This window comes from Pseudonaja textilis, chromosome 4 (genome assembly GCF_049901715.1).
Source record: "Pseudonaja textilis isolate UNSWEBS1 chromosome 4, rPseTex1.2, whole genome shotgun sequence".
Taxonomy (NCBI): Eukaryota; Metazoa; Chordata; class Lepidosauria; order Squamata; family Elapidae; genus Pseudonaja; species Pseudonaja textilis.
The window spans coordinates 378942-399067 of record NC_141993.1 but is presented as its reverse complement, the minus strand read 5'-3'; the positions used below and the strand labels follow the sequence as shown (position 1 = coordinate 399067).

Sequence of the window (20126 nt, the reverse complement as noted above, 5' to 3'; positions counted from 1 at the left end):
TTCTGCAGTCCTAGTTATCCTATAATACTAATTATCCTATTTGGATATTAAATTTCCATATCTCTAGAAAGCTTCTCAGGAGGAATAACGATACTCTTGGATATTACAGGAGATATAATTCCATATTTATTTATAATATATGATGCTTTTTAAAATTTGCTTGTTGTATAGGGAGTGCTAAAAAGGGCAAAAGGAGAAGATTTTCTTGCTTGAAATAAAAATATATAATAGAAACAAAAAATGGAACATAGTCAAGGTATTAAATCATACAAAGCTCAGTCTCAGTCCCAGTAACATGCAATGTAATTATTATCATTTTGTATGAGGATGTCTAATATTATTTCTAAAAATACAAAAATAGAGTGAATATTTTCAGCACTATTTATTTATTCAATTTATACAGCTGCCCATCTCACAAATAAGTGACTCTGAGTGGCATAAAATACAACTAAAACAGTTAATAAATAGATTAAAAAGTATAAAAACCAAACTCAAACAAAGATAATAGGCAAAGATTTGTTAAAAATAATAGTGCCACCCATCCCCCAGGGTCCCCAGGTTTGCAAAGTCTAAAGAGACCTCCAGAAGCTCAACAGTGATGAAGCCAACCTCAATTCGGGGAAGAGAAGATTCCTTAGAGCAGGGACCACAGCAGAAAAGGCCCACTGCTATATTGTCCTTTGTTAGGAAATATGTTCTGTGAGCCCACGTGAAAATGGAAATTAGATCAACCCTGAAATGTTGCAGAGAAATAACCCTAAAATAACTCCATGTTGTCTTCTTAGTGTTTACTCAATTATGTCCATTTATGATTCTGTCACTTTTTGTACAAATAGCATCTAAATATACATTTTTATTGTTTTTAATCAACTCTTGGAAACTTTATAGGCAAGCACTTTCCATGCTACCCTGTCAATTGTTGTATGTTCAACTGTGCATCAGATTTGATGTTATCAAGCCAGCATGTTCTTTGCTTGCCCCTTCTTCTTTGTCCACTAACCATCTCTAGCATCACTGCCTTTTCCAATGAAATATACATTAGATATCACTTAAAGCAGATCACTTGTATGCTGTCAGACAATCCATAAAAATGTTGACATCAGGTGCAAGAAATCAGGGGCTGAGGCTGTTCAAATGAATACAGATTTATGGCATGCTAACACACTCTACAAGAATCTCAACCCTGAAATGTTGCAGAGGCAAATTGGTGGTAGGTAAGAGTCAACAGAATTCAAGGTGGGTTGGATTTAGACCTGTTGTGGGTGAGAAGGGACTCAGCATTGATGACATGCTTGACCCCTCCCTCAAGCTCAGAACCAACAATAAAAGTTTAGTCCAACATAACTGGAGGCCAGTAGATAGATGGAAGTGGGGTTGCAATAATTCTATAGCAATGTATATAATCTTGTTTCTACATGGAACACCATCTGTGGATAATGTTGGCATTTGGAACCATTATGCTAATTCAGAAGAACATTTTAGGGCTAATGCACTTGAATTTTGGGTGTGCAGCAGTATAATCCAAAGCACAATGCAATTTTTCACGTGGGTTGCATAAAATGAAATCCCTTCCTTGATTCATGTAGCTTTTACTCTGTGATGAGCTTGTTGCTCATTGCTCTAAATAAATAAATAAATATCAATGAATATATAAATAACACATTTAATACTTTAAATAAAGTAAATGGCATTAGACTAGGTTGCATTAAGTAACATGGGACTATGAGAGATGAATTTTGTAGTATCTGAAAACAACATTACAGGAATTTCTATACCTACATCAGATACAATAAACCCACAAGGCCATATTTTTAACCTACCAAATCTCTGTTTTGATAAGAATTTGCCTATGTGAAGAAACAAACCAAACAGATTGCCTGGAAGATTGTTAATTCTTACTTAATTCTCCATCTGCCATTTCTCATAAGTAAACGTTTGAGTAACATTTTAGAAAATACATAGTATTTGTACATTATTAAAGTAAATAATCAGTGCCTATGAAATTCACTTGTGTTAATAAATTCCACCATCTCTGAATACAAAGAGTAGCATATGGGAGTATGATTTTTAACAAGAAATATATTTCATTAACATGCACAAACATAGTGGTTTAAATAGAACACTATACCCTGAAACTGACAAACAGATCCCACGTTGAAACAATCCTTCTACAGTCATCAGTAAAACCAAGAAGAGTCCTATCCCACTTTTGCAAAGGTTTCTTACTGCAAATCAATTACAAAAAACCTCTTAAATTCCCAGAATTCCTAGCCAGCATGCTAGAAGTACCAAATATATCTCAGTTTTCTTCAATGTTTTAAGGGCAAACTGTTGGCCCAGAATGTACAAATTAATTTCTTACAAAAGAAATTATTCCAAGCAGCAAACTACATGCCTAACATAGCCCTATGCTGGATACATGGCTATTGCGTGTTGAGAAAAAGGCCTGGCTAAATATTTTCAAAGACTGGCTTTAGATTTATCTTCAGCACCACCATGTCTGGTCCACTCTTACATCTTGCTGGACAAATTCCACTCCACCCAAAAACAGCAAACTGAAGACCAAGTTCAGCATGACAGTTTTGCCTGTGAAGCTTTTCTGACACTGGGACAAGTTCAAGTTATGATAGCTCTTAGACAAAGGATCCTTAATATAGGGCTGCAAATCAAATACATCAAACTGCCAACTAGAATACAGGGACCTAGTTAAAATCTGTTTCAAACCAGTCCAGGATCTCAATCAGCTCACAATAAATACTCCACAGAGCCTTGACATCGTTCTACCATTAGTGTTTGGGAGAGCAAGTTTCAGAATCTACTGTATATGCAGGGAGAACTTGCCTCTATCAATTTGACAACAGGGAATCATGAGATCCTGTGTTGCAATTTTGTCACTTCTAAGAAGACAGGTGCTGCAAACTTCTAATCAATTCTTTTCTGGGTGACCAGATTTTTTTATGGAAAAGCCCTGGCAAATAACAATCTGAAAGCAAAACATGCTGTTGCTAAGTTGGCATTTGAAACCTGCAGAATTCATGCTTTTCAAGTGGAAAATCAATCTGGATTCTGGTTGTATCGTGCAGACCAGAGTATTGCACAAAGCATTAGAATGCTGCATTATTCTTACCTTTAAATGAAAAATATTGCCTAGAACACTACAGGGACATATCCATATACTTGCCAGGAGTCAAGACTGACTCGAAGGAAAAAATAAAAATAATGTTAGAGACCTTCATTATATCTTTTAATAAAACTGGAAGGCTAAAATAAAAATGATTTGTGTTCTGTTCTGCTGGTTTATTGTCATAATGTGATTGTCAAGGGATTATAGAAATCATTTCAATCTAAAGGGACTCCAGGCATTTTCAGATCTGAAGGACTACAGAGGGAATAAGTAACCAGGATGAATAGCATTACAGTGACTAATTCTGCTCCAATGGTCATCTGTCCTTTGGACTGTCAGAACAGAGCCCCAAACCTATAGCTCTATATGTAGGGCACCCATGGATAATGGATGAATTCCTCTTATACAAGCTCCCTAAGCACAAATTCCTATCTAATAACTCCTCCATTAGATGGTGGGAATAGAAAAATTTCCTGTTCTGCATCACCTTCCTTGAAACATATTTGGATCCATATTCCAATAATGATCTGGATGAAAGGTAAAAATGAAAAAAAAATGATCCTTACCATGATTCTGTGTGCCTACATATGTTACTGTACTTTCTATTATAGCAGATCCCAAAAAAATTTCCTCTCCCATTTATAAAAGTTGCATAATTGAAATAAAAAGAAAGATAGCATAACAGGACCTTTCAAATCATTTGCCAACTTTCCATAAATACAAAATGGCAAGAATTGTTTGAAAATCAGTACTAAATAAAGGATGTCAATAACTATTGGATTAACTTTTCTTTGGAGACAATGTAGAAAATATGCAGATTTTTTTTTTTTTTTAAAAAATCACTGACTTACATTATTCATGTACTCTGAAAGAAGGTCTTGTAGAGCTTGGCGGATGGCATTACACTCAGTGATGATGCGCTCACGGTGAACATCACGAGTACAGGAGGAATCTGCCAATAAAGCAGCTCCGCTGATAATCCCCTCCAAACGTTTTTCAAGTGATGGTCTTATTTGGTCTTCACTTACAGTGATAGAATCCAAGGCAACCAAACTCTAGGAAAAGAATGAAAAAAGAATACCAAGGAAGCTTAGATTAAACTCTAGGAAGACATTGAAAATGCTCGCCCATAAACATCTGGGCTATCTAGAAACATCAACTCTAATGATAGCTTCATATAACATTGAGCCCCTTCAAGAGAAGCAGGACAGTTACTTGAGGGTTCTTTTGGATTGGTGTTTCTTGCTGGAGCAGCAGGTAGAACCTTAGCCCAACTTAGATTAGTGTCCACGTTCAGCTGAACCTTGGTCTGGAGTCCTGGTTATGGTCACTCATGCTCTCATTGCTATGCAGATTAACTACTACAACATACTCTCTATGGCAGGGGTCTCCAACCATGGCAACTTTAAGCCTGGCGGACTTCAACTCCCAGAATTCTTGCCAAAGTTGGAGATCCCTGCTCTATGGGGTGCCTTTGAAGATGGCCTGAAATCTACAATTGATACAAAGTATATAGTAGCCAGGGTGCTCATAGCACAGTATAGCACTGATTCATTTGTTTCACTAGCTACTCATAGGCTTCCAAATCCAATTTAAAGTGCTGTTATTGCATTCAAATCCATTTCTATTGTTGTTTGGGGGTGCATTAGATACTGTCTTCTCCAAAATTATTAACATTCTGTTAGGTCCACTGATGTTTTTGTTATTGTCCATCAAATCAACCGAACTCCTAGTCACTGTACGAACAAGCCCATGCAGTTTTCTCGACAACATTTTTAGACGAAAGTTGTCAGGACTATATTCCTAGGACTGAGAGAGTATAACGGACCAAAGGCTAGCTAATGTGCCTAAGGCAGGAGTAGAACTCACATAACTCTCAGTTTTTAATCCAGTGCTTTTAACCACTACAGCAAATTGACTCTCTTAGATCATCTAAAAAAAGCCTTTCCCAGGCTTCTGTCTTTACAGGAGATAAGGTGATTATAAATCATAAGGCAGGCCTTCTCTAATGTATCCTTAACTTTTTGGAGCAATGTAACCTCTACCTCTCACTTTTAAGATGCAGCTGGCATCATTTCAACCAACATTTCATAATGCTTTGAAAAAAATCAGCTTTCAAAGATTGACTATGACTGGTCAGCTGCTGATCCTTGCTTTATATATACGTTTTGAGATTTATCTTCTATATGTTGGAATATTTATTATATTTTGCCTGAGGGACAGCTTTTTTATTTTTAGTAGCTTTCTAAAATAATAGAAATGTTTTCTATTTCTGTACACTATTTAGGATATGGTAGTATGGACAGTATAAAAAATACTGTTAATAAGTAATAAAACCATAGTTTCATCTTTTCATTCAAAGAGCTGAGCCTTTTCTGTAACTGCAACCTAACGATGGAAATACTTTCTTACGTAGGACATTTTAGCTGCATATTTATTATAACTGAGATCATATACTATAATTTATATATTTACTACTATATGGAGTTCACATTTTTTAACTTTGTCTAATCATTTATTGTGGTGAATGAGCCAGTTTTTTGTTTCTATCTTTGCTATTTATTCATAATATTACTATGCTTTCTTGCTATTTTTATTTTAATATTTAATTTCACTTCAAATCATAAAAGAAGAAAGGACAAAATTCATGTGAAGATATTCATGCCAACAAATCCATGCCAGCCTTACTCATATTTGAATGTTTTCCCCTGGGAGATTGCAAGTATGGAGAGTTGTTATCCCAGAATCAAGCTAGGGAAAGTTAATTTATTTTAATATTCAAGGTAAGAAATTTTCAAGATACTGATAGGAGGCAGAAACAATGTTAAACAAGGCTCTTTCATTCTCTTTGTATATTAAAAGAAAGCCTGAAAATCATTTTGAACAATGTATGGGTAAATAACTTCACACTGAAGTTCTCCTCTGCTGTCAATAATTTGTGTTATACACTCATAGGAAGAAAATAACAGTGGTGCTAAATTGCATGCTTTCAATGTCAAGTGATAATTCTCTATTCTGGCTTTTAAAATATTCAAATACTATTTAAATCTTTTAGATTGCAATTATATTGGATGAAAACACTGAATAGTTACTTTTCCTGGACACACTTCCTGTTTTCAGGGTTAACCTGATAGACTAGACACAAACAGAAAAAAAAAAAAAATAGATGGTAGCACACTACCATTCTTCTCTCCAGAAACAGCTGGTGCTTATAAATTATCCCGGGGATGTTATTTTTGAAGGTAAGATCACAAATAACCCTAAAATAATAAAAACAAGTCTCATGGATTTGCTGGATCAATGAATCTTTGATGGGAAATGATTTCCTAAGTTTAAGAATCATGCTGCATCGAACAATCTTAGATGTACTATTTTTCAGAGGAATAGTTCATTTCAACTTCTGCAAATGTCAGCTCTTTTCTCATTTTCTTTCGTGTGATTGGGTTCTTGTTATTAAAAATGCAGCCTCTTATCTTTCAAAGTATATTTTAATGTAAATTTTAGTCCCTTTGTCTATACATTCTCCAATTTATCTAGCATTATATTATGCCCAACATTTTTTGCCCATTTTACCATATACTCTTTAAATGTTATTTACTGTGGCAAATAACAATCCTCGCAGCCATCATCATGTGAAGGAATATCACTGGAAAGAGATGCCAGCTGATAAAGAGAGGATTTTGAAACTGACTGAATTAGCAGAGATGGTGAAATTAACTGCTCTGATTAGAGATAATGGACTAGACAGCTTTATAAGAGACTGGAAACTGTTTATGGACTTTCTACGTGCTAAATATAATACATACAATGCATGCAAGTAAAAGGGGAGGAGAATTTATTGCCTTTTCTTTTCTTTCAGCAGCCAGCCAGGATGGATCCTACATGTTAAATGCTAAATTTAATTGGTCATTTTTTTCCTCCTTTTTTGTACACTATTTTTTTCTTTTTTTGTTGTTGTTATGGTTGAATGTAAGTTTTTGTTTTCTTTAATTTTGTTTGTTTTACTGTTTCATATTTTATTTTCTATGATAAAACAATAAATGTAAAGAAAAAATGCAGCCTATTATAACAGGAATTCACAAATGGCTAGGAATTCACTATGGCTGCCTGTGTTGCAGAATAATTACAATATATGAATACGCAGATAAATGGCAGGACTGTGTAGTACTTCAGGTTCAGTTTCTAAAACTTGCTTCCAAATGCCCAGGGCCACTAATCAAATATCTATCTAAACTCTTTAAAGCAACTTAATCTTTTCCAAGGATCACACAGCTGAGAAAGGCAATCAGGGAAAAGACACAGCTGCTTTAAACAGATGCAGGCAAGTGCTATATTTGCACTGCTACAACCCTTTTTGAAACTAAATCCAAAGCATCACACAGTTCTAACAGATATCATTTTGTGAGTTTCATTAATTCAGCAAGTATTTTGACTCCTGGAATATTTTGTTCAACAAACATGTTTTATTATTTTAATATTTCTCCTTGTTGCTCACTCTTGTGTGTGTGTGTGCGTGTGTGTGTGTGTATGTATATATGTATGTTTGTATATATGTATGTATGTATGTATATGTTAAATCTGTTAAATTCTGTTTCTTCCAGAATGAAACAAGACAGGTCTTTTTTAACAAAACAAATCAGAAAACAATATGAACCATATAATGTGCAAATTAAGGAGAGCAGCTCCTAATTCATGAAAATTGCAACAGGCATTATAAATTCATAAAGTTATTAACATTCCTTCATCGTGTTTTTTTCTCTTGGAACTTCTCACAGCAGGGCCGGTATGGTTGATTGCAAGGGAGAACTTAGCATTAGATAGCAAGACTCTATTGGGAGCCTTTTCCAATTACAATGGAAATGCTTGAGAATTAGTAATATTTAATTAAAGAAGAAATATATTTTGCTGCTGCTTCTTTCACAACAGTTTAAACTTAAGGTAGAGGAAAGGAATAATTTTGAAAATTAAGCCAGTGTTCCTCAAGCTGGACAACTTTAATACATGTGGACTTCAATGCTCAGCATTCTGGAAGTTGAAGTCACCATGTCTTAAAAGTTGTCAAACACTAAATTAGACTGCACATTTGTGCTATAATATCGGAACAAATAAATTTAATTCCAAATGTCTCACTGCTGGGGGATTTACTCTGGCCCAAGCAGAGGATTGTCACACATACTTTCTCAAGTTAGATGATCTGAGCAGAGAGGGTTTCTAAGGAGGAAATCCTGATCCAAAGTCTCAATCTCATTCCAACTCTAAATCAAAACTCAGGGCTGTTTCCACAGTCTAGGACAGGTCAGGTAGATACAGCAAAGGTCTATTCTAAACCTGAACTCTGTCACCAAGTTTATTTTAGCATGTCTAGAAGCCAATGGGCACTACAAGGTAACTGGCTCACAGAGGGAGAGCCAGTTATTAGGTTGATAAATATTCAGGTGACATATACTACTATATAAATATTTCTAAAACCTCTCAACCAGACTATAACATTTCAAAGCTTGTCATGTTTAGGAGCTGATACTGCAGTTTAATTTAAGGCAAGTACCACTTTGCAGTTAAAAACTCTTGGTGACATTTCTTAAGCTTAACTCAGGCAGTGCTATCACTGATGTCCCAAGTCTCCTTAATTTTCTTTATAGTTTATTTATGTACTGCAGAAGAAAAGCTAAATTCTATAGAGAAAGGCAATGAAAACCTCAGACAAGATCACAGAGATAAGGACATTTCAGAATGCCTGAAATCCGAAATGCTAAAAGCGATAGTTTTTTTCTGCTGGTAAAAGCACAGATGTGAAAGTTGAACAGAGGAAAAGCAAGAGTAAGAAAATCATTGTATTTCATTTTTTTAAAATTAAAAAAAACACAAACTGCAAGAAAAATAATCAAGGACTAAATATAGGTAATAAACAGAATCACACATATGGGTAGTCCTTGACTTATAACAGTCCATATAGTGACCATTCAAAGTTACAACTGTTGCATCGCGGGAAAGGAGACTCGAGCCCCAGTTGACCTTTTTCTTACTTTATTTCCTTCTAGAATCTGAACACGGAGAAACCATGGCAGCCTTTTTGATAGCCAGCTGCTCGCAGCTTGTGGCCGATGATGTCCCTTCAAATCTCCCACCGCCATGGACCAACCCATCATAGGTAAGTATGCAAATATATAACACCTCTCCCCATGTGGTCCAGTCTAACCAATCCGGGCCCCGCCTATATTACGTAGTCACGTAATGGTTCTGACTGGACCTGCGCAACTCAGTCATGAGTTCACCTCTGACCTGTTCAGACAGTGTTGCTGTTTCTCCCATCCTTTCCCGTGGAACCTCCTGGAAGGTAGAGTCGGCCATGCCGCTCCCGCCAGGCCTTTCCTGGCTGGTTGAGTCGGCTTGGCCACTCCCACCAGGAATGGCTTCCTGATGGTTCTTCAAAGCCTGCTCCAGTCTCCCCAGGTTGTTTTCTTCTTCTATGGGTTCAGGTACATGTTTGCAACTTCCGATCAGGACTAATGTTAGTATTGGTTGTTGTGTAGTTGTTAGGGCTTGTTTTGTCAATTCTTTTACTTAGGTAGGTAGGCTTGCGCAAGGTCCAATTTTGTGAAGATTTTACCTCCACCTATAGAATGTAATAGGTGCTGTACCACCAGAACTGGGTATGCGCTTTGCTGTAGTGCATGGTTAAGGGTTGCTTTGTAGTCCCTGCAGATACGTACTGACCCATCTCGTTTAATGGGGTAATAATTAGGGTTTCCCACCTTGCGTGGTCTATTGGTTCTAAGACCCCTTGTGCGATAAGTTTATCTAATTGTTCATCAATTTTTGGTTTTAACGTGAAAGGGACTCACCTCGACTTTAGTCTTATATAGTCTATACTTGGATTTAAATTAAATGAGATAGGGACCCTCAGTACTTGCCCAGTTCTCCGTTGAAGATGTCCTGGAATTCTTTCATCAGGTCTTCTTCCCAGTCTGTCTCAGTAATGCTGTTTATTCTAGTTACTTCAATTCCTAATGGTGCAAACCATTCGAGTCCCAATAGGCTGGGTCGATCCTGGTCGACTATTGTTAATGTGAGGACTTCAGTGTGTTTTTTGAATTTAACTTTGAAGTGTCCGGTACCTGCTACAGGAATTCTGTTTCCCTGGTAGTCCTTTAGTGTGAGCTTTTGTATTTTGAGCTCTCTCTTGTTTATATCAGGTATTAGTCCTTTTAGGATATTCCACGATACCATTGATAAATACGAGCCTGAGTCCACCTCCATCTCACATGGCTGGCCTTCTGTGGTGACTTGTACATGTACCCTTTTTTCCCTAGTTGAGTTTGAGTGCCCAATGGTTATTGTTTGATGTGTTTCCTCTTTTCTGTTTGCTTCTTTTCCTCGCTTGTTTCTGTTCTCTTGACTCCAACGGCTCCCTATTTGCCTTTCCCTCTCTCTGGGGTGGGGGTGTTCCATCTTTGTCTAGGGCCATCATTATTTCTTGTTTGGCATGCCCTAGCTATGTGTCCCCACCGTTCACAATATCTGCAAATAGCATCGAAGAAATGGCATTCAGAATGTGGATGGTTTTCTCCACACCCGGCACAACGAAATTCTGACCTTCTTTCATTTTGCTCCCTTCTACCTTTTTCCGACCAAAGTTGATTTACCTCTTCTTCTTCCTCTTTGTCTTCTGATAGGAATTCGATGTCTTCATGGTGTGTTGTGGTGGTGAGTTTTTGAGTTTCCTCTGGTGTCTTATTGTGCGTTTGATCAGTGGCTTTTTTGGTTTCCTTTGGTATTTTATTCATTTGTCGCATTGTGGCTGTCAATTTCTGTGTGGCTTCAGCTGTGGTGGCTTCTTCTATTGCCTCTTTCAGTGTTATCTTAGGTCCTGTTAGTAATCGACCCTGTAGTGTACACTCCTTTCATCCGAGGACCACGCGATCCCTCATGGCTTCATCCATGTTTAGAAATTTGCATGCTCTGCTGATGTCTCTTAGTGCTGCAACAAAATCTCTGATACTCTCTTCTTCCTTTTGATCACGCAGATAAAACCCGTGTCTTTTGAGGAGGCATGAAATGGTTGGTTTGTAGTGGGCTTGCAGTAATTTCTCTAGGTCCGTCCACACCATCGTCTTTACATTGGTGGGTGCCGCTAATGCCTTTGCCATTTTGAATACTGCGGGACCACAATGGGTGAGGAAAACAGCTCTCTTTCTATTCTCGGATATTTCATGGAGGTCGCTCCCTTCTAGGAACATGAGGAATCGGTCAACGTATGATTCCCAGTCCTCAGTTGTCCGGTTGAATGGTGTGGTTGGTGAGTTGTTCCCAGCCATTTCGGTCCTTGTTGCCACATGCTCAACTGGGCTCCTTTGTCTCAGAATCCCACCTTCGTCGCCAGTGTTGCATCACGGGAAAGGAGACTCAAGCCCCAGTTGACCTTTTTCTTACTTTATTTCCTTCTAGAATCTGAACACGGAGAAACCGCGGCAGCCTTTTTTATAGCTGGCTGCTCGCAGCTTGTGGCCAATGATGGCTCTTCAAATCTCCCACCGCCATGGACCAGCCCATCATAGGTAAGTATGCAAATATATAACAACAACCTTTGAACATCCCCCATGATCATGTAATCAAAATCCAGAGGCTTAGCAACTGGTTCATACTTATGACCACTGCTGTGTCCCAAGGTCATATTTTGCCACCTTCTGACAAGCAAAGTCAATGGGGAAGCCAGATTCACTTAACAACCATGTGACTAACTTATCAGCTGCAGTGATTCACTTAGCAACAGTGGCTAGAAAGTTTGAAAAATGAGGCAAATATCACTTAACAAATGTCTCACTTAACATCAGTAATTTTGGCCTCAATTGTGGTCTTAAGTCAAGGACTACCTGTACTTTGGGCATTGACTATAGCAATAGCAATAGCACTTTGACTTATATACCACTTTATAGTACTTTACAGCCCTCTCTAAGTGGTTTACAGAGTCAGCATATTGCCCCCAACAATCTGGGTCCTCATTTTACCCACCTCAGAAGGATGGAAGGCTGAATCAACCTTGACCCTGGTGGGATTTGAACTGCCAAATTGTAGGCAGCTGGTTGCAGAAGTAGCTTGCAGTACTGCACTCTAACCGCTGCGCCACAGAGGGCAGCGAAGGACTAGAAAACAATGATAATCCTTGGCAAGCAAAAGAAGATAACGCATAAAATAGATGGAAAGAATATGAGACATTTCAGTAATGTCCTTGGAAGAGCTATACATTTTTAATAGGATAAATCAAAATGCAAACATTTATCCCTACAATAGCCTGGCTTGATAGTAACTAACTATTATGCCAAAGGCAAGACAATAAAAAATAGCAAGAAAGGCCATGATAATTTACCTGCTTAGAACAATTTTGGTATTAAAACTGTTTAATTAAAGCATTACAACACTGGATCATACACAGGGTGAAAAAAACAAAAGCATTTTTAAATGAGAAATGAAAACATGTACTCAAATATATTTTATGTCCTTTATGGAGCTTACTTGCTGTATTAGAAATAGTTGCTTCTAACTATAGATTGCATTTTCAAGGAAACTTCCAGAGATGCTCTTCAATACTGTTAGAGTGGTCCAGATTGCAGTTTTCTTATTAAGTAGCTGAGGCATATGAATATGCTCATGCCAACAATTAACTTATAAGGGCTTCTGTCCACTGTCTTGCAATCCCTCAGATGATTACGATCTCTCTATTTCTTTGCCACCTTAAAAAGAATAGTGGTAAGGAACTTGCTTAAGAAGCTATTTTTGCAGCTGATTGATTTTAACAACTATTGGCAGATATCCAGTATTCCATATTAAGCAAGCTGGATAGGGACACTGGCACTGCAGCTCTAGAAACTCTTAGATGAAAAAGATTATTTTTCCAGGATTTGGAACAATAAACTGAAGCTGAACTAGGACACAATGATTGTATTGATTCACACTGTATTGATTCTGGGGGCTCCTCATCTGGATTTAGCAGATATATCTGATCTGCATGACAATTGCCCTCTGTTAACAAAAGGGTTAGAATCCAGGGATCTTCTGGAATCCAGCAATAATGCTGGATTGCCTATAACAGCTGCCACTAGGACTGACTTTTATCAAGTCTGAATTAATGCAACTGTCATGCCCCTGGTGGAGACTGACTCTGAGGGAGAGGAGGAACAGCTGACAGGGAGTGGAAGTGTGGCTCCGGAGGGTGTGGAGGAGGCTGGGGAGGAGCAGAGGCAGAGGAGGACCCAGGCCCATCCCCTCTCCATCCTAGGCCATGCAGGGAGGAAAGGATAAGGGAGAGACGTGGTCTACAGGGGAGAAGAGAGCCTTGATCCTCTTCATGGGCTGCAGCTGTGACAACTGGATAAGAAGACGGACATGCGTACAGGCCAGTGCTGGAAACAAAGCATGGAAATATCTCTAGTTTATAGTTCCTCTCTGAGTTTGCCATCCTTCCCAGTGTGTGTTCCGATATCTGTGGACGTCTTCAAGCCCTTATCTCGCCTGGTTCCCTTAATTGCTTCAGTGTGATTTGTGTTGTTTTTACTCTTTATAATTTATTGGCATTTTTAGGTTAAACGGCATTTCCTCCTTCTTGTAACTGCTCGTGTGGGAGTTTTTTGTCTCCAGTCAAGGATATTTGGAGCTTGGAAGCAAAGTGAAGGAATAAAAGGGGCTTCACCTGTTTTTTTGTGACTGTGTTATTTTGTATCCCACCCTGGGTCATCACAGCAACATGTCCTTCATGGAACAGCCCATGGTCTCCTCCATAGGCTTCACATTATTTTAATGTTGAAATAGCTTCCCTGGTTACTAATAGTATTCTAAACTGTAATCTTTTTTCATTATTTAAGGAACTTAAATAATTGCCATTCTTATGTGCCAAAGCTCTGAGTTGGCATATGCCAACAATGATAAAACATAAAAGAAACAATAGAAAAGAATATGTCAAAAAACAACTCCCTGCCCTAAAACAACTGTCTCCAATACATAAGCAATCACAATCAAAAGGCTCCAGTTTTACGTGATCCCAATGTCTGGGGGAATAAGTCATTCTAAGGTCTTATGGAAAGCTAGAAAAGAGGTGGCGGGGGGGGGTCTGAATTGCTGGGGCAATGGCAGAGACTACTACTGAGAAGACATGGTTCCTGGGTCCTGCTACATGACAACATTTAAGATAAGGTGCTCACCCTATCTGACTTGGTGGAACAGACAGAGAATCCCAGGGAGGGATTCACAGTATAAGCAAACCAAGGAATGCATGAATGTGTGCATGCCGCTGCTGTCTGGTTCATTGTTATTTCAGGATGGTAGGGAAAACCCAAAGCCATTTTGTCTTGCTAGAGTTAAATTGGAGGTGGTTCCTCCCTATATAGCCTTTCACACCTTCCGTTGAAGATGTATGCTGAAGATACCTACCCCATGCCATCAAATGACCTCACCAAACAAATTATACCTGGATGTTAAAGAGGCAACTTTAAAGGTAAATAAATGCGACCTCATTCTAATCTTCAACTCAGGATAAAGGAATGCCAATTACATTTTGCTGACCCAATATCCAAAAAATATTTTGGGGACAGATTTTTTTTAAAGCCCATTCCAAATATTTTAATCTGAAATCCTAAATGGAAGAGAAATACTTTTTTTGCTCCCTACAGATCCCTCCTGGCCACCACTACTATCTACAAGCTCACCGGGTTATTTTTCTTTATTCGCTTAAATGAAAGAAGGAAATATTACAGAAGCTGAGCTGGATAGTAAAAAAAAGGCCAGTAATAGTTATCTGCTAAATAGGTAGGCCTTAATGAAGCTGTCAAGGTATCAGGAGTGCCAACAGGGCATGGTCAAAAAAAAATAACTACGGGGATCTCAACAGTGCAGCTGCACTCTGCCTTTTTTATCTGCAGACCTTCAATCAAACTGGTGATCATGCTATGGAAGCACCCTTGCAATGTTTCCTGTTTCATGGACCAAAACCATGAAGGTATTTTCTCTCATCTCCACTTCCTACAGAAAGAAAGGTCTCTGTTAGAGTTCACGATGTGTGTAGGCTAATACAGGAAGAGGCCCTATCTAATGTAGCTGAGCTGTACTAAATGTTCATATTGCTTTTAAAAGAAATAACTGCATTTTCACACAAATAATATGTACAGTAAAAACAAAATGCAAAATAAAAGCACCATATACACTAGGAAGCTGCAAGGCAGACTTAGCAGCAATACCCCCCGCTTAGGAAACATTTCCCACAGTAATTATATAACCATACATACTGTATGGACTAAAATTAGCCTGCATAGAGCAAGACTAGCAGAGACATATTTCTACTAGTTTCGAGATACTAGAGCTAAGGTTTTTCATCAAGACGAATAAACATGATGCTGAAATATAATAACATGTCATGATCTCAGAACACATTCCAATGACGCTTTTAACAACTCAATCCTGTCCACTAGTCTGTCTTGTTCCTGATAAAATGATAATGAAAATTTACTGTCATTAAAATAATCATTATACACCTGCAAAAGTATAGGAGCCAACAGGACTGCAAATGTCAGGGCTGTCAAACTCCCGGCCCACGCAGGCCAGATGTGTCACATGCTAGCCCCACCCACAGCCACAGCCACACCCATGCCCAGTTTAGCGAAGGGGGGAAGTTCTGATATGTCATGTGATGCTGCTGTGATGACGTGAGTTTGATACCCCTGCCTTACACCATTCCATTGAAGAGCCATCTGGAACAGGAGCTTTTCCATTTTGCAACAAATGAATAGTAGAATCCTAACCTTAGCTCTAACCAAGCACCCCTATAATCTGAATTAAACTGCAGACTGAATCTGAAACAACATTTGCTCAAATTTTTAAAATTAGAAATATACCAAACCATCAACAAAGATTTGTGATAAATTGAAGAGGCTGATTAAAATATATTGCAAGAATTTTAAAAGAATGCTGAAGGGCCAACTTGACATAATCCACGCTACAATAACTAACATCTATCTTAATGAAGCTTTATAAATTGTTATTTACATTTGCGATGTTAGTTTTATTACTGACACAATGAAATGATTAAAATGTGCTGTGTTGCATTTTTGGCAATTTTCAGATTTACTTCTGATTTTGCCCAGCTATAAATTCTAGCTTAATAGTAAGAAAGATATTAAGGGAGCTTTTAGACAGCGCACTTTATTTGCATTGCACAAACAACATAGAGCAAAGGTTATTTCAGGCTCTTGCCTAATGCCATTTTTCCATAAATAAAGAAAAATGAAACACTTTTAAAGGATTAAATAGTCAATCAATTTTGCTTTATCTGTTCAGCCCACTTTAGGTATGATTTGCATTATAGGGGGAAAAGAGATTGAAAAGGCTATGAATAAATATGGTCCAAGGAGGAACACATAGATGCTCTACGTATAAAAAAATGTTATTCCTTGGTCTGAAATAGCAGCCCATTGGCATATACTGCTGGAACCAAATTGCCACATGTGAGCAGCATGACAGTTTTCACAAACTTTAGTATATGCACGCATACATCCATACAAACAAACATACAAGCAATGAACCTATAGACCTGCAGCTTCTGTCATACCCAATGAGCCCATCCGATGATAAGGAATTTTTGGAACCTGCAATCCAACAAATAGTAAAATGGAAATTTAAGCAACACTGGTTTCTCATTTTTGTTTTAATATAATTAATATAATTTACATTGAGTGTCCATGCTGAAAAAAGCCTAATTTTTTTTAAAAAATAAATAAATCCGAAAATGTATGTATGCCATGCGCTAAATAAATGAATAAATGTGTGATGTAGAGAATGGAGACAAAAGAGAGAGGAAGAGGATATGAGTTATGAGCAGGACTGGAAATTGTATAAATTTGCAGCTATGGAGTATTGAAGTTTATTAATAAAATAAATAAATGTAAGATGTGCTATCAATATTTGAATTAACGTTGTAGACAAAAGAGCAAAAAGATGAATTCTGAGCAATATAATTAACATTTTTGGAGATTTTCAGATTATAACATGACTTCCTTCTCCCCCTCTTTTCTGTTTTAACTTTCTGATTTTGTTTTTTGATTTTGTTTTTGTTCTTACTGATACACATTAACAGAATTGGATGGGATCTTATGGGTAATCTAGTCCAAACCCCCTGCCCATGAGGGAGACCCTGCACAATTCTGACAAATGGCAGTCCAATCTATTCTTAAAAGCCTCCAGTGATGAAGCTCCCACAACTTCCGAAGGCAAGCTTGTTCTCACTGTCAGAAAATTTCTCCTTACTCCTAGGTTAAACCTCTCCTTGATCAGTTTCCATCCATTATTCCTTATCTGGCCTTCAGATGCCTTGGAAAATGGTTTGAGTCCTTCCTCTCTGTGGCAGCCCCTCAAATATTGGAAGACTGCTATCATGTCTCCCCTGGTCCTTCTCTTCACTAGACTAGCCATGCCCAGTTCCTGTAACCGTTCTTCATATGTTTTAGTCTCCAGTCCTCTAATCATCCTGGTTGCTCTTCTCTGCACTTTTTCCAGAGTCTCAACATCTTTTTTATAGTGTGGTGACCACAACTGGATGCAGTACTCTAGGTGTGGTCTTACTAAGGCATTACTTACCGTATGAAGGCATCACGATTTTGCTTTGTTTTATTTTTATTGCTATGCTGATTTTATTGTCATGCTGATCCCTTAATGTTGTCTGCATGTACACATGAGTTACATGAAATATAAAAATAGAATTTAAAAAAAAAGTAGCTTCTGGACAAAGCAGGCTTGAGAAGAGCTTGATGCTATTGCTTAATTTTTCCTTTTGTGTGTGTGTGTGTAGGACTGTGATTTTGTTACTTTGCTGATTGTTTATCAGTTCGATATGGGGCCCAGTAGGAGCATCTTAGCTGTGCTAAGTCCAATTCCAAAAGTAACTGTGTACAATAAGTACAATAAAAGCCATTGAGCTACTGTATATGCTTTTAGCATCCATGCTCATGAATCATCCCTAATTTTCAAGGGCCAAAGAAAACAGACCTTCCCACAAAAAAGAGGAAGGCATGGATGCTATTCACCAAAACTAATAATCTAGGGTAAAAGAGGGTTTTAAAAAATGCTACAGGGCAGAAAGCTCGACAAAATGTGATTTCTATATTAACAAACCCAAGTCTTTAAAATAAATTATGTTACTGAAAGATAATGTGATTGTCCTACCGTAAGTTCATCAAGAGCACTTCCAAGAGAGGCTGGCTGTGGCACCTGTTGGACTTTTGGATGTTCAATTCCTTGAGAGGCCTTGGAGATGACATCAAGAGCATTCTGTATTTCCTTACAAACAGAGTCCTTGCTGGCAGTGAGAGAGACGACATCAGAATGTTCCAAGCAAGCAGAGCAAACTGAGTGCAGAAGAGGTGAAGTTTCCTTCAGAGAAGCCCGGGCTGCTGCAATCTCATCTCGGTGGCTGTTAGACTTTAAGTCCTATCAGGAAAGACAAGAAGATTATTTTTAATATTATCCACATCAACCTTTCAAAAATTATTCAGGATAAAATATTCCAGAACAAGCAAGAAAACTCTGCTGTCTTTTCAGCTGCTGCTCAAGCACGGATGGAAACATGGTTGTTTCAAGAGGTTGCCTTCTACAAGTTCCTCAGGCCCTAAAACAGACTCTTTCCATATAATTTTTGAAACATGCCCAGCCGTGATCATTTTTGCAAACATTTCAAAGCAGACAAGTAATTTGTGATAAATTATTTCAATCTGTTCAACTTTGTTTTTGCTAATAAATTAATTAAGTGTTCATTAACTAATTTGTTCCTTTCTAGCATATGGTGCTCTTAAGCTTGTAATGTAAGCTTGTAACAAGCTTTTGATGAAAGGAAAGAACTTGTGCAAAAGGCATAGGAAGAGATTTTGTCTTTTGTTTTTTGAAATGCCCATTGAAATTGTCCATTACTCAAGAGAACACCTTCTTGGATCAGCCAAATCAAGGCTTTCTCTAGCTAGATTTATCTGGAACCTCACAGATTAGGATAGAAATGGGAAAAAATAGGGAATTAGCTATTAAAATGTATAATAATCCTCCTTTTCATAGGAATGAATCCTCATCCTTAAATCACTTAGAAATTTGTATTTTCCTTACCCACTGAACTCTCCAACAATCCAGGAGCTGAAACTCCATTCTCAGAGTTCATGACACAAAGATTAAAAAAAATAAGAGTTCCATACACATATAGATGTTTACACACAAATACTTTTACAATCTTGCCCTTGCCAGATGAGATCTGGATAAGGTGTTTGGATTTTTTTTTCCAGTTCTAGATTTTCTCATAGAAATGAAATTTAATTCTGCATAAACATTTAAAACATCAACTATTAGGGGAAAAAACCCAGAAATAAATTAAATATCTCTCCTCAATAGCTGATGCACAATATACAAGGAACAACCTATAATAAACAGTTCAAAGTCACTAATAATATGACTTTGTGAAGATACTAAAGTACCCAGTGGAGCACCAGAAAATTTTTTCAAGAAATGCAGAAACTGGAATCACTAAAGCCAATAAATACTGTATAACTCAGAAGAACTATGAAACTATGAAACTGGATTGCCAGGAGGAGGAGGAGGAGAAGGAGGAGGAGGAGGAGGAGGAGGAAGAAGATAATTTCTCCCAAATCATTTGACATATTGCTCTGCTAACCAGCCAGTTCACATTTAGAAATATAAAACCTCTAATCTGCCCTGCTTGTTCACAAACCAGATTCTGTGGCCATGCAACTCAGTGCTTTAAAATACATCAATATTTTTACTCTGCATTGCAGAGAGGAGCACTTGTCTCATTGTCTTAACAGGTGCGTGGCTGAGGTGATGTTAGAACATGAGATAAAATAGTAGCATTGTGGTATCCGTATGTCAAATTGGTATGAAGGGTAGGGCAAAGAAGCAAGGGAAAAAAATGTTAGTTATCAAAAGAACACATCATTAGAGCAAAAATCTAAAATCATTTTTAAAAGAT

The 20126-nt window shown here is 37.7% G+C and overlaps 1 protein-coding gene across 1 annotated transcript in view; it reads right to left on the bottom strand.

The window, feature by feature from the left end:
* CTNNA3 (catenin alpha 3) overlaps window positions 1–20126 on the bottom strand; it is a 711430-nt gene that overhangs the window by 530749 nt on the left and 160555 nt on the right. Inside the window, exons 6-7 of the mRNA XM_026714519.2 lie at window positions 18326–18589; window positions 3976–4179 (exon numbers count right to left, since the gene is read on the bottom strand). Coding sequence (XP_026570304.2) covers window positions 3976–4179; window positions 18326–18589 — 468 coding nt within the window. The remainder of the gene's footprint in view (window positions 1–3975; window positions 4180–18325; window positions 18590–20126) is intronic.